Source organism: Leptodactylus fuscus, chromosome 7 (genome assembly GCF_031893055.1).
Source record: "Leptodactylus fuscus isolate aLepFus1 chromosome 7, aLepFus1.hap2, whole genome shotgun sequence".
Taxonomy (NCBI): domain Eukaryota; kingdom Metazoa; phylum Chordata; class Amphibia; order Anura; family Leptodactylidae; genus Leptodactylus; species Leptodactylus fuscus.
In genome coordinates this window covers 71300330-71321286 of record NC_134271.1, presented here as the reverse complement: position 1 = coordinate 71321286, position 20957 = coordinate 71300330, and the positions used below count along the sequence as shown (strand labels likewise).

The 20957-nt window shown below is 40.7% G+C and overlaps 1 protein-coding gene across 4 annotated transcripts in view; it reads right to left on the bottom strand.

Moving 5' to 3' along the window:
• Positions 1–20957, bottom strand: part of PHKB (phosphorylase kinase regulatory subunit beta) — a 148079-nt gene that overhangs the window by 123293 nt on the left and 3829 nt on the right. For 2 of the 4 annotated variants that reach the window (XM_075282098.1, XM_075282097.1), the window contains exons 2-3: positions 19782–19938; positions 7416–7505 (exon numbers count right to left, since the gene is read on the bottom strand). In XM_075282098.1, the coding sequence (XP_075138199.1) occupies positions 7416–7505; positions 19782–19851 (160 nt within the window). In that variant the 5' untranslated portion in view covers positions 19852–19938. The remainder of the gene's footprint in view (positions 1–7415; positions 7506–19781; positions 19939–20957) is intronic. The other 2 variants (XM_075282100.1, XM_075282099.1) reach the window with 1 other exon arrangement.

Genomic DNA, 20957 nt, shown 5'->3' with positions numbered 1-20957 from the left:
TCAAGTCCCTTCTTTCCTCCCCTGTACGATGAGTCTGTCATTACTGCTCATACTCTGGTCCCTCACAGACAAGCAGAAAACCATTTGTATTGCCTAAGAATGAGGGGGAGAGGATCAAATTTATAGACCCTCCTTCAAAAAAGATGGATTATAGTGTTATGTGTTTTTATTTATTATTATTATTGTTTATTTATATAGCACCATTAATTCCATGGTGCTTTACATTTGGGGGTAACATACAGTACACAGAATATACAGGTAGATATAATACTAACAGTGACCAACTGGCACAGTGGGGTAGAGGGCCCTGCCCGCGAGGGCTTACAGTGTATGAGGGAAGGGGGATAGAGACAGAAGGAGGGGGGGGGGGGAGACTGTACAGATGGTGGAGTGGTGACAGTAGTGCTATTGGAAGTTGTAGGCCTTCCTGAATAGCTGAGTCTTATATGTCAGCATCATTTAATAACTGGCTGTGTGGTAACAATAAGCGCACGGGCAGTAATGATATCCAACTGAAATTTATCAGAGTAAGTGAAAGCATCAGTGACCTGGGGACTGAATGCAGCCATTGCCACATCCAATACACCATGTGTCACCACTCTGACAGTTACATAGTGGAAGGAGCATAATCTCGGAGCATCACAGAGTGCTTAAAGGATTATACCCATATTAACAAATCATTGCCAAGGTTGGAATAACTGCTTGCCTGTTATGGAAACAGGTGGACCATGATGAACTTTTCTGTAACCATTGAGCTATGGAAACAATGTAGCTCAGCTGTGCTACTCAGATTCCTTAACTCTGGTTCACCTCTATGGAAATAGCAGAGAACTGCATTAGTCTCATTGTTTGCTTGCTAGTTCCAACTGCCAGGGCAAGACAATTTGCAGAAATTGCCAAGATGGAAGCAATTCCTATAAAAAGGGATGATAAAAATGAATTTGTAGCTTGGTCAAATGACATTTTATTTTAATACTTTTTAGACCAGTAGCATATAAAGCTTTCTAGCCATGTTGCCTGGCTATATACAACTGCGAGTATGAGCTGTAGCCATCACATTGGAACATTAGGAAATGAAAGTGGCAAGCATCATGTCACACGTGGCTATGACCAGCTACAAGTCATAACTGCTCCAGCCCGCCAGGAATATATGATATGTTCACTTCCTCTTAAACACAATTATAATAAACTGGCAATTATAGATTTAAATGGCGGCCGGCATGTGAATGTGGGAAAAGATTGAACATTCTTCAAATTAGTTCTTAATTGCAGTTTATAATTCTCGATAATGAGTTGTCAAAATGAGCTAAAGCGCCAACCCCGAGACTCGCACAATATGCACTGATTACATCCAAACCACAAGACAGGTTATTAAACAGCCAACAAAGTTTTGTTTACCAGGAGACTGCCACAGACTGGGAAAAGCAATGCCAGATTGGAGGTTTACCCGCTAAATGTAGATGAGAATAAATTGGTTATTAATAACACAGTAAACCTGATAACACATCACTGGGAGTCTCATGGTTTAGCTTAAATTAGAAAGGATACAATAAAGGATTACAATAGTTAATTAGACTATTTTTTTTTACTAGCACAGCCATACAAGGGCTTGTATTTTTGTGTGACAACTTGTATTGTATACATTTTAATTGGCCCAAATTTTAGGTACTTTTGCATTGTTCATTTCTGGAAGATAGGGCGAATCTGAAACACTGTTTTTGGCTCTGAACAGAAAGGGGTTTTTTATTACAGAAATGGCAATCCCATGATTTTTCATCTTTTTTATTTAATATTTTTTTTTAAAAGGGTTTTTTAAATGTTTTAAAAACTATTTTTGGTATTATAGGAGTATGCGCACTCATATATTAACAATATTTCTGTATGGTAGTATATTATGACTGTTGCCTAACTGGTACAGTTCTACAAAGAGGGCACAATAGGTGGTCTTACTTCAGTAACAGGCTATGACAACCATTTGGTAATCTGCTATTTTAATGCAGAGGGAACCACTGCAATATCATACTTGGAGTTATCAGTACAGTGCTTAAATAATGTAAAAACCTGAGTAGCAGAGTTATAGATCTTACAAAGCTCTTTCATTGACATCTCCTCTGTGGGTTTGATGGCAGTGCTAGTTGAGCCAGAATTCTACAGATTCTCTGTTCTGCCCTTTTTTCCCCCCATTTTATGCCCTCCAAGCCCCCATCCACCAGCATTATATAGAGCACTGTTGAAGATCCCACTTCTTATCTAAGGGACCAAGGGTGCAGCAAGATCACAGGTAAACCAACAAAATGTTTAGATGCAGCACTGTATAATCTCACCACACTTACAGGTGGTATAAACATAGATAAACAATCAGTATATGCGAAGGGCAGGATCTCCCTTGTCAGTCTCTGAGATGCTGCTTCATGCTACTTTCCCCTGCCTCCTGCTTATAAGAGCTGACAGGGAGCATGTATCAAAATTAGAAGGCAAGCAAGAAAGTTGAAGCTACTTTATACAGGAATACACTTAGACTATGCAGTTTGAGTTAGGGGCAGAAGTTCTGACTGACTGATCTGTCATTTACTTAGATGGAATTTGGAGCGGACTGATCATGCTCTGGCCCTCTGGCACGCCAGAGCCATAATGTAGGCTGTGTTAAGGGAACTATATCAGAGAAAAAGATGAAGCTAAGATGGTAGTCACAACATGACTGTATAACAAGTAAAAACAAGTGTAAGCCTTTGGCTGAGATAATTCTGGAGGGGGTGTACATCTCATCCAGATTGCTTAGATGGGTGAGGTGATGAAAATCCAGATAAGTTTGTTTTTCAATAAACTACTTGGTTTGCTGAGCATTGTTTAGTGCTGTGCACTGGGCTGGATTTTTAGGGAATGACAGGTAGGCTGGTAGTGGGACTTGTCATTCCCATTCCCTCAAGTCCACACCTTGTGGACGCTCCTGCACAATCCAAGCTGTGTCTGGATGTCTTTATTAGCGAGGCATAAGAAGTCTGCTCTCCTAGCAGACATGGTCAGAGCTTGGCTGGAAAGCCACCTAGGAGGTTGTTACTAACTCAGCTGTTCCTGACCGTTTGAACTGGTGTCTAATATAGGTGAAGCCACCAACTTTTGTTTAGTTAGAGCCCAGATGGGCAGGTGTTTATTTTGTATTTTACTTTGCTGCTGTATGTACCGCGTTCTATTGGAGTGAATAAAAATCTACATTTTGGAGTCTGTGTCTATGCCAATGACCTAGTAACCCCAGATCCTGACACAAGACAAACACAAATCTGTACACTATACTTTATTAACAACACGTTTGCATTATAAAAAGAAAAAAACAAAAAAAAAATGGAGGAGAACCTCTTGGGTTGTTCAGGTTTTGAAAAACATGGCTGCTTCTTTCAAAAGAGGCCATCTGCCCATTCATTGTGTGTGGCACTGCGGCACACACAGCAGTAAACAGCTGCTGCAGAGTTTTTGAAAGAAAGATGCTATGTACCAATTCTGTACAACTGTATTAAACATTGTATAATACATGTGGGTGGAATTCTACAGTACATATGTCTAAATAATTTCTGTATTAACATCACATTCTGTAGGCAGAACCTGAAGACTGCTCATCTCTAGCTGACCTATCACACATCACCATTTGCAGGAAGTTGCTTTTTCCCATGCCAACCATAATACTATGCAACTCTTCCGCAGCTGCAGTGAGCATTAAACAAAAATGTTCCTCAGCTGCTGCAGAAACTCATAATAAACAGATCTCAGACTATACCCCTTGGCTGCTATAAAACAGCACAATACATACCTCAGCTGCTATAGAACCTCAGAATACACACCTCAGCTGCAAAAAACATGGCAATACATACCTAGGCCCGGTACACATTTGCGTTCAGGCCATTCCATTCCCCTCTCCACATGAAAAATGCAGAGAGAAAAGTCCTACAAGCAGCAGGACTACTTTTTTTTATGTAGATGAGGTTTCCATTCGGGGGGGTCCCCAAGCAGGCGCCCCAAATAGAAACCCAAGCACAGATGCGAAGCCTCAGCTGCTATAGAACATCATAATTAGGGTTGAGCCAATCTTGAAATTTCAGGATCGTTTTTAAAATCCAATTTCCGATCATTTTCCATTTGAACCCGATCCCAATCCCAATGCAAGTCAATGTTTTTTTGTTTTTTTTAATAATCGAAGATCGGATCTTAACAACAATCCTATTCACTATACAGCATGTAGTCCAAAAATTGGTGTCTGCTTACCTGCAGAGATCCGCTGCTTCACCCCGTTCTTTTCGGTCCGGTCCTCTCTCATTGACATGCCTTCAGAGTGCTGTGCGCGCCCCCACCTCCCTAGACTAGTGTTAGAGATGATGGGAGTAGGTGGGGCTTGTTGTGGCTTAGGAGAGTGTGGGCGGGGAGACGTGAGTGATGCACTCACGTCTCCCCTCCCAGTATCCGCCCACACTCTCCTAAGCCACAAGCCCCACCTTCTCCCAGCATCTCTAACACTAGTTTAGAGAGGCGGGGATGCGCAGGGTGCTCTGAAGGCATGTCGAGGAGCGTCAGCAGATCTGTGCAGGTAAGTTGAGCGAAGTTCGCGAGTAGATAGATACTATGTACTCTTCTGTTTCCTCCCTGCTGTGCCATATACTGGACTCTGCTACATCTCAGATATAGCAGAGCTGAGTATATGGTAAAACAGGGACGAAGCAGAAGAGTGGCAGGCTGCGGTAAATCCATAGGAATGAATGGACACAGCCGGCAAGCAGGGGGTTAAGCGGCCGGACGCCGGCAAAGTCTGCGTGCCAGCCGCTTCCATTCATTCCTATGGGTGCATGCTATTCGAAATGGGAGTTTCGAATAGTACTCGCTCATCTGATACTATAGCTTTTCCCACAGTGATTGGCCAGTAGCCAAGCATTGTGGGAAATAACCTCCAACCTCGATCCTGCCGGAAAAGATCGGGATCATGAAATTTACTCGAGCGCCGATCGGAATCCGAACATTTGCGATCCTGATCGCTCAACCCAACTCATAATACACACCTCGGCTGCAACAAATCATCACAATACATACCTCAGCTGCTGCATAACCTCACAATTTATACCTCAGCTGCTGTAGAAATGTATAATACATATCACAGTTATTTAGGCGGTCTAGGTTGTATAAGGGTATGTTCACACGGCGGAACATGAAAAGAAACTCCTGTTGTGTTGGCCTCGGTATAGCCATGACATAATGCCAATGACCCTAAATTTGCATTCCGTTGCGGCTTTCTGCTGCCGATTAGGCCCAGATGCCTAATATTTATCACAGTTGAAGGTTTTGTTACAATCTATAGAATCCTCTGAGCTGAACACATTTCTTTCCTGTACCAGAGTTTAGAGTGATAGCAATTACCTACATAGCCATACAAGTCTTTGCCAGTATCAAAAGGTTAGTTCTTTTAGCCATGCACAGCATGTAGAAAGCTTTAAATAGCGACAAAGTAAAACACAAATTTTATTAGTAAGTCACCGAATTATTCATTATCCAGTGACAAAAGTGATCCTTAGCATAGTTCTTCAATAGCAGATTGGTAGTAGTCCGGATCACAGATACTACACCTTACATAGACCTGGGCAAGGTGCAGTTAACAGATAATTGGTGGGGTGTTGGATGTCAGACCAACCACCCCCAATCTGTTCTATGCATAGGCCATTAAAATGTCCGTGGATAACTATAAAACCCTCCACTAATCTAAACACCCTCCTTCCGCCTAATTTCTAAATTAAATAGTTAACCAAAAATGTATATTTACCCATATTTTCTGATTATCTGGGGACAATCTCTTTCCCAATTACCGGGAAACGGATCGTCACTAGTACCCCCCTCCCCCATCATACTTACCTATCTTCTTCCTGTCTAGGCTTCCTTCTTCGGAGAGTGGCTCCTCCTTCTTCCTTGACATCGGCACGCGCACATGCAATAGAACCAGAGTCCTGGTTTAGCATTGAAATAGACACTACATCCCTATTGCGCAAGAGCAATAGAGATGTATTGAAGACTACGGCACAGTGCTGCATGCTTGCAGGCAAATAAGAGGAAGAGCCGTTCCCCATAGATGGAAGACAACAAGAAGACAGGTAAAGTATAATAGAGGGTGGCAGTGGGAGGAATAGCTAGAGAGACAGGGAGGGGGTGTTAGAGAAGGAGGGGGGAGGAGTGAGAGGGAGGCAGTGTAAGAGCCTACAACTAGCAGAATGCATTGTTTCAGCTGAAGCAGCAGGAAGCTACACCACTAAACAAATGCAGAAGATGCTAGGTGCTCTCAGGGAAACCCAGAAATCACTCAAAACACTGCTAAAGGTATTTGGGTGCACCTATTAAACCATCCATCGCACTAACTGATCTTTTTTGAAAAAAAAAATGATTTTTGCCTGGAAAACCCCTTTAAAGCCAATTTGCCCAAAATTGGACTGGTTCTTTAAATTTTACCCAGAGAATCATCTGTCAATCACTACGGTCAGCATTACATCTTACACACGAGAGTAATACACACGAGTGCCACTGCCTGCCCTCAGATTCCATCAGTAACCAGGAGGTGAAATTACACTTCAAGATGCATTTTTATTTGTAGGAATGATTTGTTGTGCGCGGCGTTCAGCAGAGAGCCAGAACTACGCAGGGATAGTAATCATGCATTTATTTAATGTGACCACCGATGAGCGATGTGACTGCAGAACGCACTGACCCGAAGGATAAAAAGGCAATTTCAGTGTTCAGAAGAAAATGAGAGGCTGTAGCACTTAAGTGCCATATGCCGTCAGATGTGCTCTGACAGATCGCCTTCTCCAAAGTCACAAATGTCCTCAGCTCCATTTCATCATTCCCTCAAAACTTTTTAACAAAGAGCTGTTACTTGCTCCTATGGAACCCCTCAAATCGTCCAGATTTACAGTCAGGTATTACGCTGTGACAAAATGTAGTAAAGAGACACTCAATTTTTTTTCCCCCCAGAGCATATTTTTGTGTCTTATAATGGGAAAGTTGTTCTAGATACATTTCTCTAGTACTACATCTTTAAGAACACCCATCCCACCACATGATCAAGTGATCCCAGCTTCACAACATGATCAGTCGTCAGGTGATGGACCCAATGGTGATCCATGTGAATTTATTTTTTCCTGAAAACAGCGCCATTCAATTCATACCAGATTATCAGATCTTGCAGATTATGGGAAGGTTTAAAAATGTTCTTGAAAACAAAAAGTCCAATATAAAACATGAACCCAAAGTCTGTCTCTATCACTTTCCCCCATTTCTTCCATCCTTTAACTGCGCAGTACAATGCAAATCTGTTCCAGATTATGAGAATTTCTGTATTCTATCAAACTAAAGGTATTTCATTGTGAATCTAATTGATAGGCATAAAAACTCACCAATTCTGTAGTATCTGTCTAGTTTGTCCCACAGACTTTCATTGTCTGGCCGAGGGAGATCGCTGCTTTTTAGGGGTTCATAAACAGAGCCTGAAATGAGAAGAGGATAATGAAATAGGTGACAGGAGACAACCTAAACGCCCTGTAATAAGACTGCATTATTAACCGCACTGCTGACACCAGCATCTACGTAATCCATATATAACCTGCAAACAGTTGGTATTTTTGGTTTCTATTTTTTTTCCTCATTCACCCAGAGCTGCAATCAGAATTCTGCTGGTTGCCCTTGGAAACACAAACATCATGGCTCCACCTCCATGTCAAACAAGTGACTTCCTAGCTCAGTTCTGTAATTTTAGCTCCCATACTGATTTCTGCTCCTTTTCTCATAAGATTTCTATTTATAACCATCAGTTGCCTTCCTTGCATATATGTTTACGTCCTGTACAAAGCAACACAACAAAATATGCTTTGTACAGATACCAAACCAGCAGGAGGTACAAGTGATAGGTGAGATTATAGTGACAAAGGTGCCACTGATGGTATCTGTAAACAGAGAACACAAAAAGGACGCAACGTAATATGTCACAGATATTGGCGCTAGTTTAGTAACTGTACTTTACTGTAGCGCATTCTCAAAGATGTAGTGAAAGCTGTGAAAGGATCTGACTAAGGTATAAGGCTAGAGTCACATGTGCGACAGTCGGGAAAAGATTCATATCATAATGGACACCAATAAAGCTGGACAGATCCCAAACACTATAAAGGTGTCCACAGGTTTTGCAGTGGTGTTCGTCATTTTACTAGATGAAAAAGTGGAGTTCATAGTGGCTCTTAACAGAACTTCTACCACAGATATACATAGTGAATGTAACTTAAAAAGTGTTCAGTAAACAAAGAAAAACAACCCTCATGTAACATTATTGAATTATTCTAAGGCCTGGTTCACATCTGCGTTCGGTTTTCCATTTGGGGCAGTCTGCTGGGGGACCCCCCTTAAGCGGTGAGCAATGAAAGCACACAGACCCCATAGACTGTACTGGGGTCCGTGTGTTTTCATCACAGTGTCCGCATAAGTGATGCAGAGAAAAAAGTAGTGCTTGAAGTACTTTTCTCTCCGTATGACTTGTGCGGAAAACACACGGACCCCAATACAGTCTATGGGGTCCGTGTGCTTTCATCGCTCACTGCTTTTAAGGTTAAGTTCACATTTTCCGCACGGCTAGCCTCAACAGGCTAAATTTCTGCGTCAACATATCCTAAATGCGTTCGGTATTCCGTTGGGGGGGGGGGTTCCCTAGTGGACTCCCCAAACGGAATACCGAACGCAGATGTGAACCAGGCCTAAGAAGGAAACCAGAGAACAGAGCAATCCTGGATGCAGCGGAGGATGTGAAGTGTTTCAGCACTATATACAGCAAACATTAAATGAAATTTATCTAAAGGACATGCAGATTTCAACAGCATAAATACCAAATAACCTGAAGCTATTTCCTTCCAGCAATAACGTAAAGAACATTTCTGTTTCAATTTGTACCGAAAATCTGTACTCGCTGCTAGGAGTAAATTAATATTCTTTCACGGAGATGCTTGCCTAATAAAAATGCAGCGCTTCATTAGCTGTGAAGGAATTAAAGCCTTTCTATTAATATTTTAATTGCCTTTTTAATTTCTGCACAAATCGCAGACAGGCTTCCTAGCAACAAACATCTGACGGCTTAAAGTAAACTTGACTCTGTGCCCAGCTTGACAGTCAAATTAGACGACGGGAAAAAGCCTGGAACTAATTCAACAAGGTATAGAAGGCGCCCGCGATTCTCCACTGCACCGAGTACTATCACCATGTGTCCTGAAGGATTATAGCGGTTTCTCAAAGATGAACAGGTTACCTCGTAGCTCCACTCCTGAACATTGTTTTACACTCCAAAGGAGGAGCCTTGTAAATGCCTGCAGATATAATCACATCTTACACCCCAGTCACATCCAGAGCTGCACTCATAACTCTGCTCTTTTTGGTTAAGTTTTGAATTGTGAGTGCTATGAACTAAGCCTACGCACCGTACACAACTCCTCCATTATAAATTGTATTTAAGCTGTTATATGCAACTGTTTAGACGTTACTATTCTACTAGTTCTGATATTTTTTTTTAGCTATTATATGTAAGTCTGGATGTAAGTTTTAAGATTTAAAATGTCTCCTAAACCGTTAATAGTGCCATGTAGGGACCTTTAATAGGATCATGTGATCAAAACTGAAGAAGCAATGCAGAGATATGCTTTTTATGGATACTCAAATCAGTCTGCAAGTGCACTGGGGGTGGGACCTGATTTGCCTACAAACAGTTGTGACACAGGCAAGCGCTAAAGACATTGATTATGGATAAATGGGTAACACTGGGAGACAATTCCAAATTATAGCAGAGCTCTTTTGGCTTTTGTAATCAAATCTGACAAATAAGGACCACTCTTAAACTTAAACAAGTGACCAGAGGGCAACAAGAAGTGAGCAAATTTTGGAGGGTCAGCTTCAGTTCCACATTAAAGCTGGAAGATTGAGTAACCCAAGTGACTTGGAACACGGGATGATCATAAGGGATTGGCTAGCTGAGCCAATATTTTATAAACTACAGAACTTGAGTGATTTTATCATGCAACGGTCTTGAGAGAATGCAAAGCAAAGTATTATCAAGGAAGAATAATAAGCAAAAAGAGATCCTGGAGAGGTAAACAACTCATGGACATAAGGGGTCAGGAGGAGGCGGAGGAGAAGGTCAAGAATCATTCTGATAGACACAGATGATGCAGTCAAACAAATTGCAGATGAATATAACTGACATGTCTGAACGCACATCACATCCTTCCTTAGCACGGTTGGGCTGTAAACAGCAGATGACCAGTTCTGGTGCCATTGCTGTCTAATGGAAAGAGAAAAGCAAAACTCCCCTGGCCAAATATGGTTCAGTGAGCAGTGGAAAAACATCTCCTGGTCAGATGAATCCCGATTTCTGTTGCATCATGCTGATGGCAGGATCAGAATTAGCCATAAGCACCATGAATAGAGTAACTCTTCCGGTCAAATGTCAGCAGTTCAAACTGCTGGAAATGGAGTAATGGTGTCTGGTGGACTGTCTTCTTGACATAGCCTGGCTCCTCTGAAACCTATGAATGCCACAACAAAATGTTGAAGTTCTTAAGTTCAGAAGAGGCGCAATGCACTGCTAAAATAATGTCTAATATAAAATAATGTCAATGTCTTTCTAAGATTATTAGTTCAGTGGACACTACGAAGAAAGGCGCCAATCACCTAGGACCACCCACATGACAACTAACTCCAGAATGAGCAATGATTTCATATGAATAAGTTATACTAAAATGTTTCTAACAGAACTATATATCAATATGCTCAGCTTCTAATGCTCTATAGCATGCTGCCTGCAGACTGGACTGTACTTTCATTGTCACAGGTCCCATTTAAAGAAGAAATTATTTTAATTCAGCTTATCCTTAGGACAAACCATAAAATAATTGATCGTTGTGGCACCAACTGGTTGGCCCATAACACAGATCAGCTATACAGGGCTGCTTCTATAACGCATGGAGCCAGAAGGCATTGGGCTCAGTGCCCTATATAGTGGCCAGGCGCAGCCACTGTTGCTCATCTCCCATTGACTTCACAACACAGCTATGTGCTCTGTATAGTACGGGAAGCAGCAATATTTAGCTGATCATATGGGCATTTGGGGGTGTAAATGTTATTTCTATAGATTTGGAGAAAATCACTTTATACAAATAAGGCAGCTTAATCATTTTTAGTTCTAAATATTTTGGTGTTTGCAACAGCCATTTCAGTTTGCTATATCTAATAACTGATGGACACAGTAATATTTCAGGATTGAAATGAGGTTTATTGTACTAACACAAAATGTGCAATATGCATTAAACCAAAATTTGACCAGTGCAAAAGTATGGGCACCTCAACAGAAAAGTGACATTAATATTTAGTAGATCCTCCTTTTGCCTTTAGTCGCTTCCTGTAGCTTTTAATCAGTTCCTGGATGAAGGTATTTTGGATCATTCCTCTTTACAAAACAATTCAAGTTCAGTTAAGTTTGATGGTCGCCGAGCATGGACAGCCCGCTTCAAATCATCCCAAAGATGTTCAATGATATTCAGATCTGGGGACTAGGATGGCCATTCTAGAACATTGTAATTGTTCCTCTGCATGAATGCCCGAGTCGATTTGGAGCGGTGTTTTGGATCATTGTCTTGCTGAAATATCCATCCCCGGCGTAACTTCAACATCGTCACTGATTCTTGAACATTATTCTCAAGAATCTGCTGATACTGAGTGAAATCCATGCGACCCTCAACTTTAACAAGATTCCCAGTGCCGGCATTGGCCACACAGCCCCAAAGCATGATGGAACCTCCACCAAATTTTACAGTGGGTAGCATGTGTTTTTCTTGGAATGCTGTTTCTTTTTGGACGCCATGCATAACGTCTTTTTGTATGACCAAACAACTCAATCAGTCCACAGGACCTTCTTCCAAAATGAAGCTGGCTTGTCCAAATGTGCTTTTGCATACCTCAGGCGACTCTGTTTGTGGCGTGCTTGCAGAAATGGCTTCTTTCTCATCACTCTCCCATACAGCTTCTCCTTGTGCAAAGTGCGCTGTATTGTTGACCGATGCACAGTGACACCATCTGCAGCAAGATGATGCTGCAGCTCTTTGGAGGTGGTCTGTGGATTGTCCTTGACTGTTCTCACCATTCTTCTTCTCTGCCTTTCTGATATTTTTCTTGGCCTGCCACTTCTGGGCTTAACAAGAACTGTCCCTGTGGTCTTCCATTTCCTTACTATGGTCCTCACAGTGGAAACTGACAGGTTAAATCTCTGAGACAACTTTTTGTATCCTTCCCCTGAACAACTATGTTGAACAATCTTTCTTTTCAGATCATTTGAGAGCAGGCTGTCCATGCTCGGTGACCATCAAACTTAACTGAACTTGAATTGTTTTGTAAAGAGGAATGGTCCAAAATACCTTCATCCAAGATCCAGGAACTGATTAAAAGCTACAGGAAGCGACTAGAGGCTGTTATCGTTGCAAAAGGAGGATCTACTAAATATTAATGTCACTTTTCTGCTGAGGTGCCCATACTTTTGCACCGGGCAAATTTTCGTTTAATGCATATTGCACATTTTCATATTGCACAATAAACCTCATTTCAATCCTGAAATATTATTGTGTCCATCAGTTATTAGATATATCAAACTGAAATGGCTGCTGCAAACACCAAAATATTTAGAACTAAAAATGATTAAGATTAATAGGGGTGCCCAAACTTTTTCATAGGTCTGTACTTACAGACTCTAAAACTATTTACATAGAAACATAGAAGATTGACAGCAGAACAGAAAATATTCTTTCACTAAAAGTGAAGCTGAAGCTTTGAACAAATTTCCAGCAGATGTAAGTGAATTCCCAGTAAGTGAATTTAAGCATTCCTGGAATAAAACATTGCTAGCCTAAGATAAAATGGAATAATATAAGGTCTTCTCCTGACACGGCTTCTGATCTCCCCCTCCAAACTAATTTCACATTGTGTTCCCTAGTCTTAAGCTTAGTTCTTTATTTAGGAGAATACAGAGAGAAGTATATTTGAACTGTCCTCCATGCAAGGAGACATGGCACAGAGCGCTAGCTTTTGTATTTTTCAGAAAATTTTGAAAAATACAAAAATTATTTTAGTTACCTTATTGACAGCCTTTTTTAGACTACTTTTTAATGACTCCATGTACAGGGCTGTTATAAAAGTAAATGGATTTGAAAACTGACCGCCGGGTTTCTGTCCCCTGTCCAGTTTCGCAGGGCAAAAGACGGAAACCAGTCGGATTTGCTAAACTGGAGACTGGGCACAGATGTGAACCCATCGTAAGTGATCATTACTGATGGACGTCCATTCTGCTTGTGAATGGGCCCCATATGTAAAGACCAACATAGCTCGTACTATTATAAAAGATGTCAGGAAGAGGTTAAGGAAAATCATGTGAGAGGTGCAGAGATGGGAAGGGTGTTTTCACTGGAATGTTTGTTTAGCTAATATGCTCCTCCCACAGATACGTAAATTATCTATGGAAAATCAGTAGGCATAGTTTCTGCATACCAATTACTGTATACATGGCTGTAGCCGCAAATTTCGGTCTATGCAGAGGATAGTGGATATTCACTTAGACTGCAAAATTCATTCGAAACAGATTTTGTGAATTTTTTTGCCATGAATATGTAGCAAGAGGATATAATGATGTGGGATTTGATGGGCAGGATAGCACAACCTCACTTACGAACACTATTAAAAAAACGTGCAGCACAGCGGAGAGAGGTCGCTGGTCTAATTGAATGTCATAAAATTCACACCTCTTCCGTGTGGTCGGAGTGATACACATCTCCTGTCAGCAGGAGGATTTACAGGACATAATTGCTTTGTTGTTGGATAAAATACGATTTTAAGAAGATACTTTGGGTGTTGGACAGTTTCATAATGAGAGAGAATATGAAAATGACAGATTCTGCCAACAGGGGGCTCAAAGAGGATAAAAAAAGAAGGTTTTATGAGCAGGCATGGGTCGGTGCTACATTTTTCACCATTTTCTGATGTTATTAATGATAAATCTTCCATGTCAAAACCTCCAAGGGTTCTGTAGTCAGGTTTGAAATCCTGATGCGCAACCACACTTCACTGTACTCGAGCCACAATATTTATATAATGGCTCCTTCTGCATCTATCTATGCTCTCCTGCACAGAACTCTAGCTACTTTAATACTGAGTGTCCTGGTAACAGACTCCCTTTAAAACAACTCACTAGGACTAGGCAAAAGTGGTGGGGAGAGTGAAAGGTACAAATTATTGTGGATATTAGATGTTTGTTTTGTGGCATTAAAAGCTGTAAATTACGGCATAGTTTATCTCAAACTGCGGTGTTTTAGAGAAAACACAAGGAGAAGTCTGCTGGTCATCTCCCTGACTTTTCTCCACCAGGTTTGGATTGACTAACAGGTCTCTCCATTGTCATTCAGGGGTGTAGAACAGATGTGTAACAACATTTTAAGTGAGCTAGGGAGGAATATAAATATGCAACACTATCCATCTCACTACGCAAATACAATCCGTTACAAATATCCCATTTCCTTCAGCAGCCCAGAATCTATGAATGCTAAGATTTCCTCATTTTTCTGAGCAAGCAGATTCTGTAGCATGCTCCGCAGTGGTGAAATAAAGGAATGTCACTGCAACGTGACCCATGAAACACTGTAGATTAATGGCTTCACCTTAACACCATGCCCTCTATTAGGGCTTCATGTTTCAGTTCATATTAAGCAGGACAAGATGGGTAAATGGTTTCTTAAAGTCTCTAAAGTAAAGAACAAACAGAATGAAGAGTCCATTGATATGAGATTGGATGAGTTAAAGCCCACTTTTTACTAATAATTTACAGTTAAAACTTAAAGAGGTTGTCTGGGAAAAAATATTTTGAAAATAAATAAAAAACAAAACAAAAAAAACCCCACACTCACCTGTCCATGGTGTTCTCCCCCAGGTTGGTCCGGTCCTCCTGTTCCGGTGTCTTCTCCGCCTAAACATAACGGACTAGGAGGATAGGACCACACTAGATGACATCGGGGGAAAGGAGAGTATGATTTTTATTTTATTTTATTTTTTTTTAACTACCCCCTGCAGATTTAAAAAATAATTTTGGTGTCCATTTTTGCCTGAACAAGCCCTTTAAAAAAAAAAAAAAAAAAAGTAGGTTTTTTAAATCTTTTACTCTTTTTGTACTAGTTTTTGTCATTTCATCATGTTTTAGATCCAATTCTATCAGACGCTGTAATAAGAATTCCTCTGGTAGTCCTAGGAAACAGACCAGTTTTGCTCTACCTTGCTGTCAATTATGTGACTAACAGCTGAGCGCCCATCAGATGAATTTCCTAAAGCATTCATGTGACAGATATAAGAGGCAGAGTATCAGACATTATTGTATAACATATTAGGATGGACTCACAAATCCACTGCGCTCTCCTTTACTTTTTTTTGTTTTAATGATCAGTTATACGATAGAGGTCAATGGCACCTGATGGACCCCACTGACTATAATAGAAGTCCATTGGCATTCTGTCATGGAGTTCATCATTTTGCTGAACAAAATAGTATTGCATGCTGTGCTATTTATTCACAGAATCTGTGACAGGTTCCCAGCGGGGTCTACACTGCAGATGTGGGCTTGGTCTTAATGGGATTTCACAGTAAATATTTCCAGCACTTCTCAGCACGGAGCATACAGGACATAAAGTAGTGATCTCCAGGGGTGTGGATTACTTTGGGCAGCATGCCATTAAAAAATACAGTATTCACTCTCTCCAGAGATGGCTGATAGCAGGGAGAAAAAAAATTATTCTCACCTACACAGTAAATAGAAAAAGAAAGCTGTGGTGTTCCCTTTAAACTTATTACAAGACAATTAATTGGTTAATTATATTGCATAAATACAAACATTTATCTGCGACTCCACAAATATCTCATACCAACAGTACTGTGCCCTACTGGGTCATGAATTATACAGCATTTACCAAGCCTGAGGTTCCCCATGGGGTACCAGTTTGTAAGATTCCCCTTATAAAGACGACAAATTAGAACAGGAAGTGACAGAAACGCAGGAAATTATCTACAAATCAGTAATTGCTCAATTTTCACAAAGTGGTTTATAGTCAAGAGAGGGCTGAAAGCTATACCCAAGTGCAACCTGGCCGCTGACTCCACACTAGTAATTACTATAAGCTGCATATAACCAGCGGGCAGAGAATGCCGCGCCAGTACATCATGCCCTTATTAATTCACCCCAGGAATGGACACAGGTCCCCAGAGGAAAGAACGGGATATTCAGAGATGAGACCAAGCAAAAGTAGATAATAAGGTAGTGGAATACGATGAGCAAACTCTTAAAGACGACTTACACCACTTTGTAATGTGTGTGCTGATTCTTGTGCGTACTCACTAAACAATGAGCATGTAGCAGGGCAGAGTGTCATTTGGCTCATGCCATGGTAATATTATTTGTATAATATGGGTTTTACATGGGACTACATAGTGTGCTGCTTTAAAACAATGCTAAAAGGGATTCTTTTCCATTGTCATATCTAACACTAGGCTAGGGAAATGGGATATGGCACAGGGGTTGTCCATTTGGTGATTACTTTAAACCCGCTCTCATACCCGTCTGTGCCAGTCACTACGTTGGCTGCCTATTCATTACAAAATACAATATAAACTTATCACCCTCATCCAAAAGGCTCTCCATAATACTGCACTTCCCTACATTTCCTCCCTCATCTCTGTCTATCGCCCAACCCATGCTCTCCGTTCACTCAATGACCTAAGACTAATATTCTCTATTATCAGAACCTCCCACGCTAGTATACAACTTCTCACATGTTGCACCACTTCTCTGGAATGCTCTATCCTGGACAATCAGATTAAGGGAGCGTTCACACTACCGTCGGTGTCCGCGCGTTTCACCACGGATGGCTTCGTCAGGGGACAGAAGCCATCCCCTGATGAAGCCATCCGTGGTGAAATGCGCGTCGGGCGTTCCGGTCTTTGGTAGGCATATTCATTATTATTTTTGCAATATATTGTGTTCAAAGTTTTTCATTTGTTAATCTTTGCATCATGCCTTACTTGTAATGTCTTTTCAGCCTTGCACTCGCTTCATTGTTTAGCTACCATGCTTTCACTTGTGTATATGGCTACATGTGTGTATTCCCTTATGCACCTACACTGAGTTCTATCTCTATTTAGGGGTATTGCTACTATATTTATTTATATTTTTTTTGTGCATATACTTTTCAGCTAGCTGACACATTATTATAATATTATTGTTTTATACACTTTGTTACACTTTTGCATGTTTATATTTTACTGTTCATTGTTGCCTGCCACTCACCGTATTTTGTGGTGTGTTGGTCCTCCTATATTTAGTCAGTATTTTTGATATCTATATGAGCTTCAATTTTGGTGTTTTTTTTTTATATTTGATTATTAATAAATACAATATTTTTATGGTGATCCTGTCTTTTGACAATTTTTCCTTATCAGCAATTGGGTTTTCAGCTTTATCCAAGCTTTTGTTTGCTTTTGTTGTTGATCTTTTCAGACAGGCCTATCACAATTCCTAATGCAAACCCTTTCGTTCCGTAATTAAAATCCCTAAAATGAACCCTCCTCTGTTCATGCTCCCACATTACCCCACGATATAATGCAGTTTCAGGCTAACTTTATATGTCCAGGCACCATCCACATGTTAAAGGACACAACTGGTGACAGCTCATAGTTTTATGTTTGTGTAATGACAGTAACTTCTATAACAAAATTGTCTAATGTCGCCCCTACTACCTCTTGTGTCACCCCCTCTACCTCATCGATTGTAAGCTCCTGAGAGCAGGGCCCTCAGTCACATTGTGTGAAGTGACTATTTCTTTGTAATGTGTCTTTTTGTCTGTACTTGAACCCTACAAATTGTACAGTGCTGCGGAATATGTTGGCGCTATATAAATAAAATGTATTATTATTATACCTAACCAATGAGCTAGACATGTTCTTTTAACTAAGAGGAAATAACAATGTAGCCTCAAAACACAAACCATAGCAATTTCAGTGGGTGTCGCCATTTTTCAAAATAAGTCCTTGTAAATCTTTCTAGAATTGCTGCTATGAGAGACAATTCACTTTACAAGGTGATAATGTTTTTATACCATGTTCTAGGACAGAAAAAAATGATTCTTAAAGAGGGAAGAGGGACTGACAGACACGACAGGGGTCAACTGGCAGCAGTCAGGTCATAGGACTCAGAATCATCCCCCTCCTCCTGAGTTCGGCCTGGGGTTAGTGTAACATCACACTTCAGTAAGGGGTTATTTTTAGGATATTGATATTTTCACTGTCCCTGCTCTAGCAGAGTGACAAGCTTAATATATCGGCTGATGGCTAAGAACACCCAAGGAGAAGGCAACAGGCTGAAGAAATGAAACATCTACAAAATAGATATCATATTGGATTTGATTGCAGTGCAAAATGTTAATACATGGTAAGGAGTGCAGTTAAATTCATGATCTGTATGTCCTCAGAATAAAGAATTCCTAACCCTGTCCGCCCTTCACCAATCCAGTATATAGACTTTAGGCACTTTAGGTCCGACCGCTTCTATGCACTATGGGCAAAGACCAATGCCCACACTTCACTGCAGAGAAATATTCTGCCATATAGAGGACCAGAGTCATGGTGGAAAAAGTACCGTATGTCTGAATTGTGTGGAGTATTTCCATTAGCAGGAAACCTACAGAAAGCAGGCGGCATTCCTTATAAACCATAAGAGAAGTTTCTATACAATGTATAATACATACACATATCAATCAGTATTGGAAACAGTCAGTATGCTTGTACCTTGACAACTTTATCAGCCTAGCTGAGTTTCTGTAACCCATGGGCAGATATTTTTCCCAACACCAGGTAACTGTAGAGAGCTAGAAATAAAGATACACTATCCAAAAAGCAAATCACCAGAGCAAAGTCTGTGAAGGTAAAAAAAATAATAAAGAGGAATGATTTCAGTTCTGAAGCTGAAAAACAGTCAGTACAGCTAGATCGCATAATACAGGATGTGACCCCGGGTCAGTACAGGACAGGTAATGTATGTACACAGGGACTGGACCAGCAGAATAATGAGTGCAGCTCTGGAAGTTAACACAGGATGTCATTTAAGATCAGTATTAGATACATAATGTAAAGTATTTAGAAACTGACTGTCATTTTTAGGAGATTATAGCTATACAAAAACTAATATGAATCATAACCTTTGACATACTCTTATGCAGCATAACTGGAGGATTTGCCTCTCAGGGTTTTGAGAAAGTTTTGCGACAGCCAATATGGATGCCATTATACCTGTATATCGTCAGCTTTCCCAGAATCACGAATGGCAAATTTATCTAGTCAACCAACATTAAGGCTGCAGTGGCAGCTGTGATAGTAGGTGTATATGGTGCTCAAGGGTCAAGGAAAGCTGTGTGAAAAACCTTGTAGGAGTTGCAATGGAAACTATTTTGTTTCTCACACAGATTTAAAAAAAACAAAACAAAAAAAAAACAGATATCACCAAGAAACAGGTAATACAGAAGATATCTTGAGGGAGGCAAGACTAATCCCAAACACCCATTCTGGTAGATAATCACCACAACTAAACACCCAGATGCAAAAACCACAATATCACATGCAACATGGTATCACATGCATAGACATGAATTACCAGCACTTACCTGATCGCAAGAATGTGGGCGACATGGATACGGTCCTGTCGACCAGCTGCGCCATTTTACTCGACTGCATTGGGACCAACCATAGACGTCTCACCCCAATTTGGCAACTGGTTAGTAGTGGTTAGGGGCAATCACAGTGAAATTAAGGTGTTAGCGGCTGCGTTAGAGAGTAAAACCGCAAAAATGAGGAGCAGAAGAAGGCGAAAGAAGGGGAGAAAAACAAATACATCACACTTGTGGTAATGACACACAGTATACAAAGACATATCAATTAAATGACATAGACACGAGAATTCCCTGTTCACCTTAGGGTATCACAAGTTGTGAGGAGCACACAATCCTTTCCTGCCAATATGGTGGCAGTTAACAGTTTCTGATGGTGCACTAAGAGGTACTGGAACACCATGGGGTATCTTACTGAGGAGAGAATGTGTCCCTATTTTCTCTAGACCAGTGACTAGTTACTTTTTAACATGAAAGACTGGTGAACACAAGATCTTTCTCATGTCTGAAATTCCCTGTTAAAGCCAGCAATTGTTGCCCACTGGTCAACATGGATTACTGAGGTGGATTGCCATGTGTCAACTCCACTTCAGCCTCCTGACCTGCACCCTGTAGGGCTGTTGCTTAGCTTTAATAGGGCCTGCAATGTGTCTGTCTCAATTTGGAAATGTTGAAAGTTCCACTTCAATGTTACATGTTGTGTTAGTGTAGTACTAAAAGAAGACTCCAAGTAAAAACTGATAGGAGAGCAGAGCCTCACAAAGCGATAATCCCTCACGTTCCACCTTCCAAGGCTCTGTATCAGTTTTTAGAGTGTTCCTTTAACACGCAAGTAAAGCTTGATGCTAGACAAGCCTGTAGATGGAGGTGACTTGGTTACTAGTGGATGTCACGTCAAATAAGAGATACAGCCATGGATAAAGCCAGGTAGACAAACAAAGAAGATGGCTCACATAAATTAACACCCCAGCAGGTTTATTAAAATACGTTTTATATTATATATTTATAGGGGCAGTGTATGTTTTAAAGGGGTTTTCCAAGACTTACATATCGAACTATCATCAGTGCATGAGTATCCAGACTTTGTCATACAGTTGATCTGTGGGGTATCCCAGGTTTCAGACACCACAGATCACATATTGATGGATATGTCATTGATATAAAAGTGTTGGA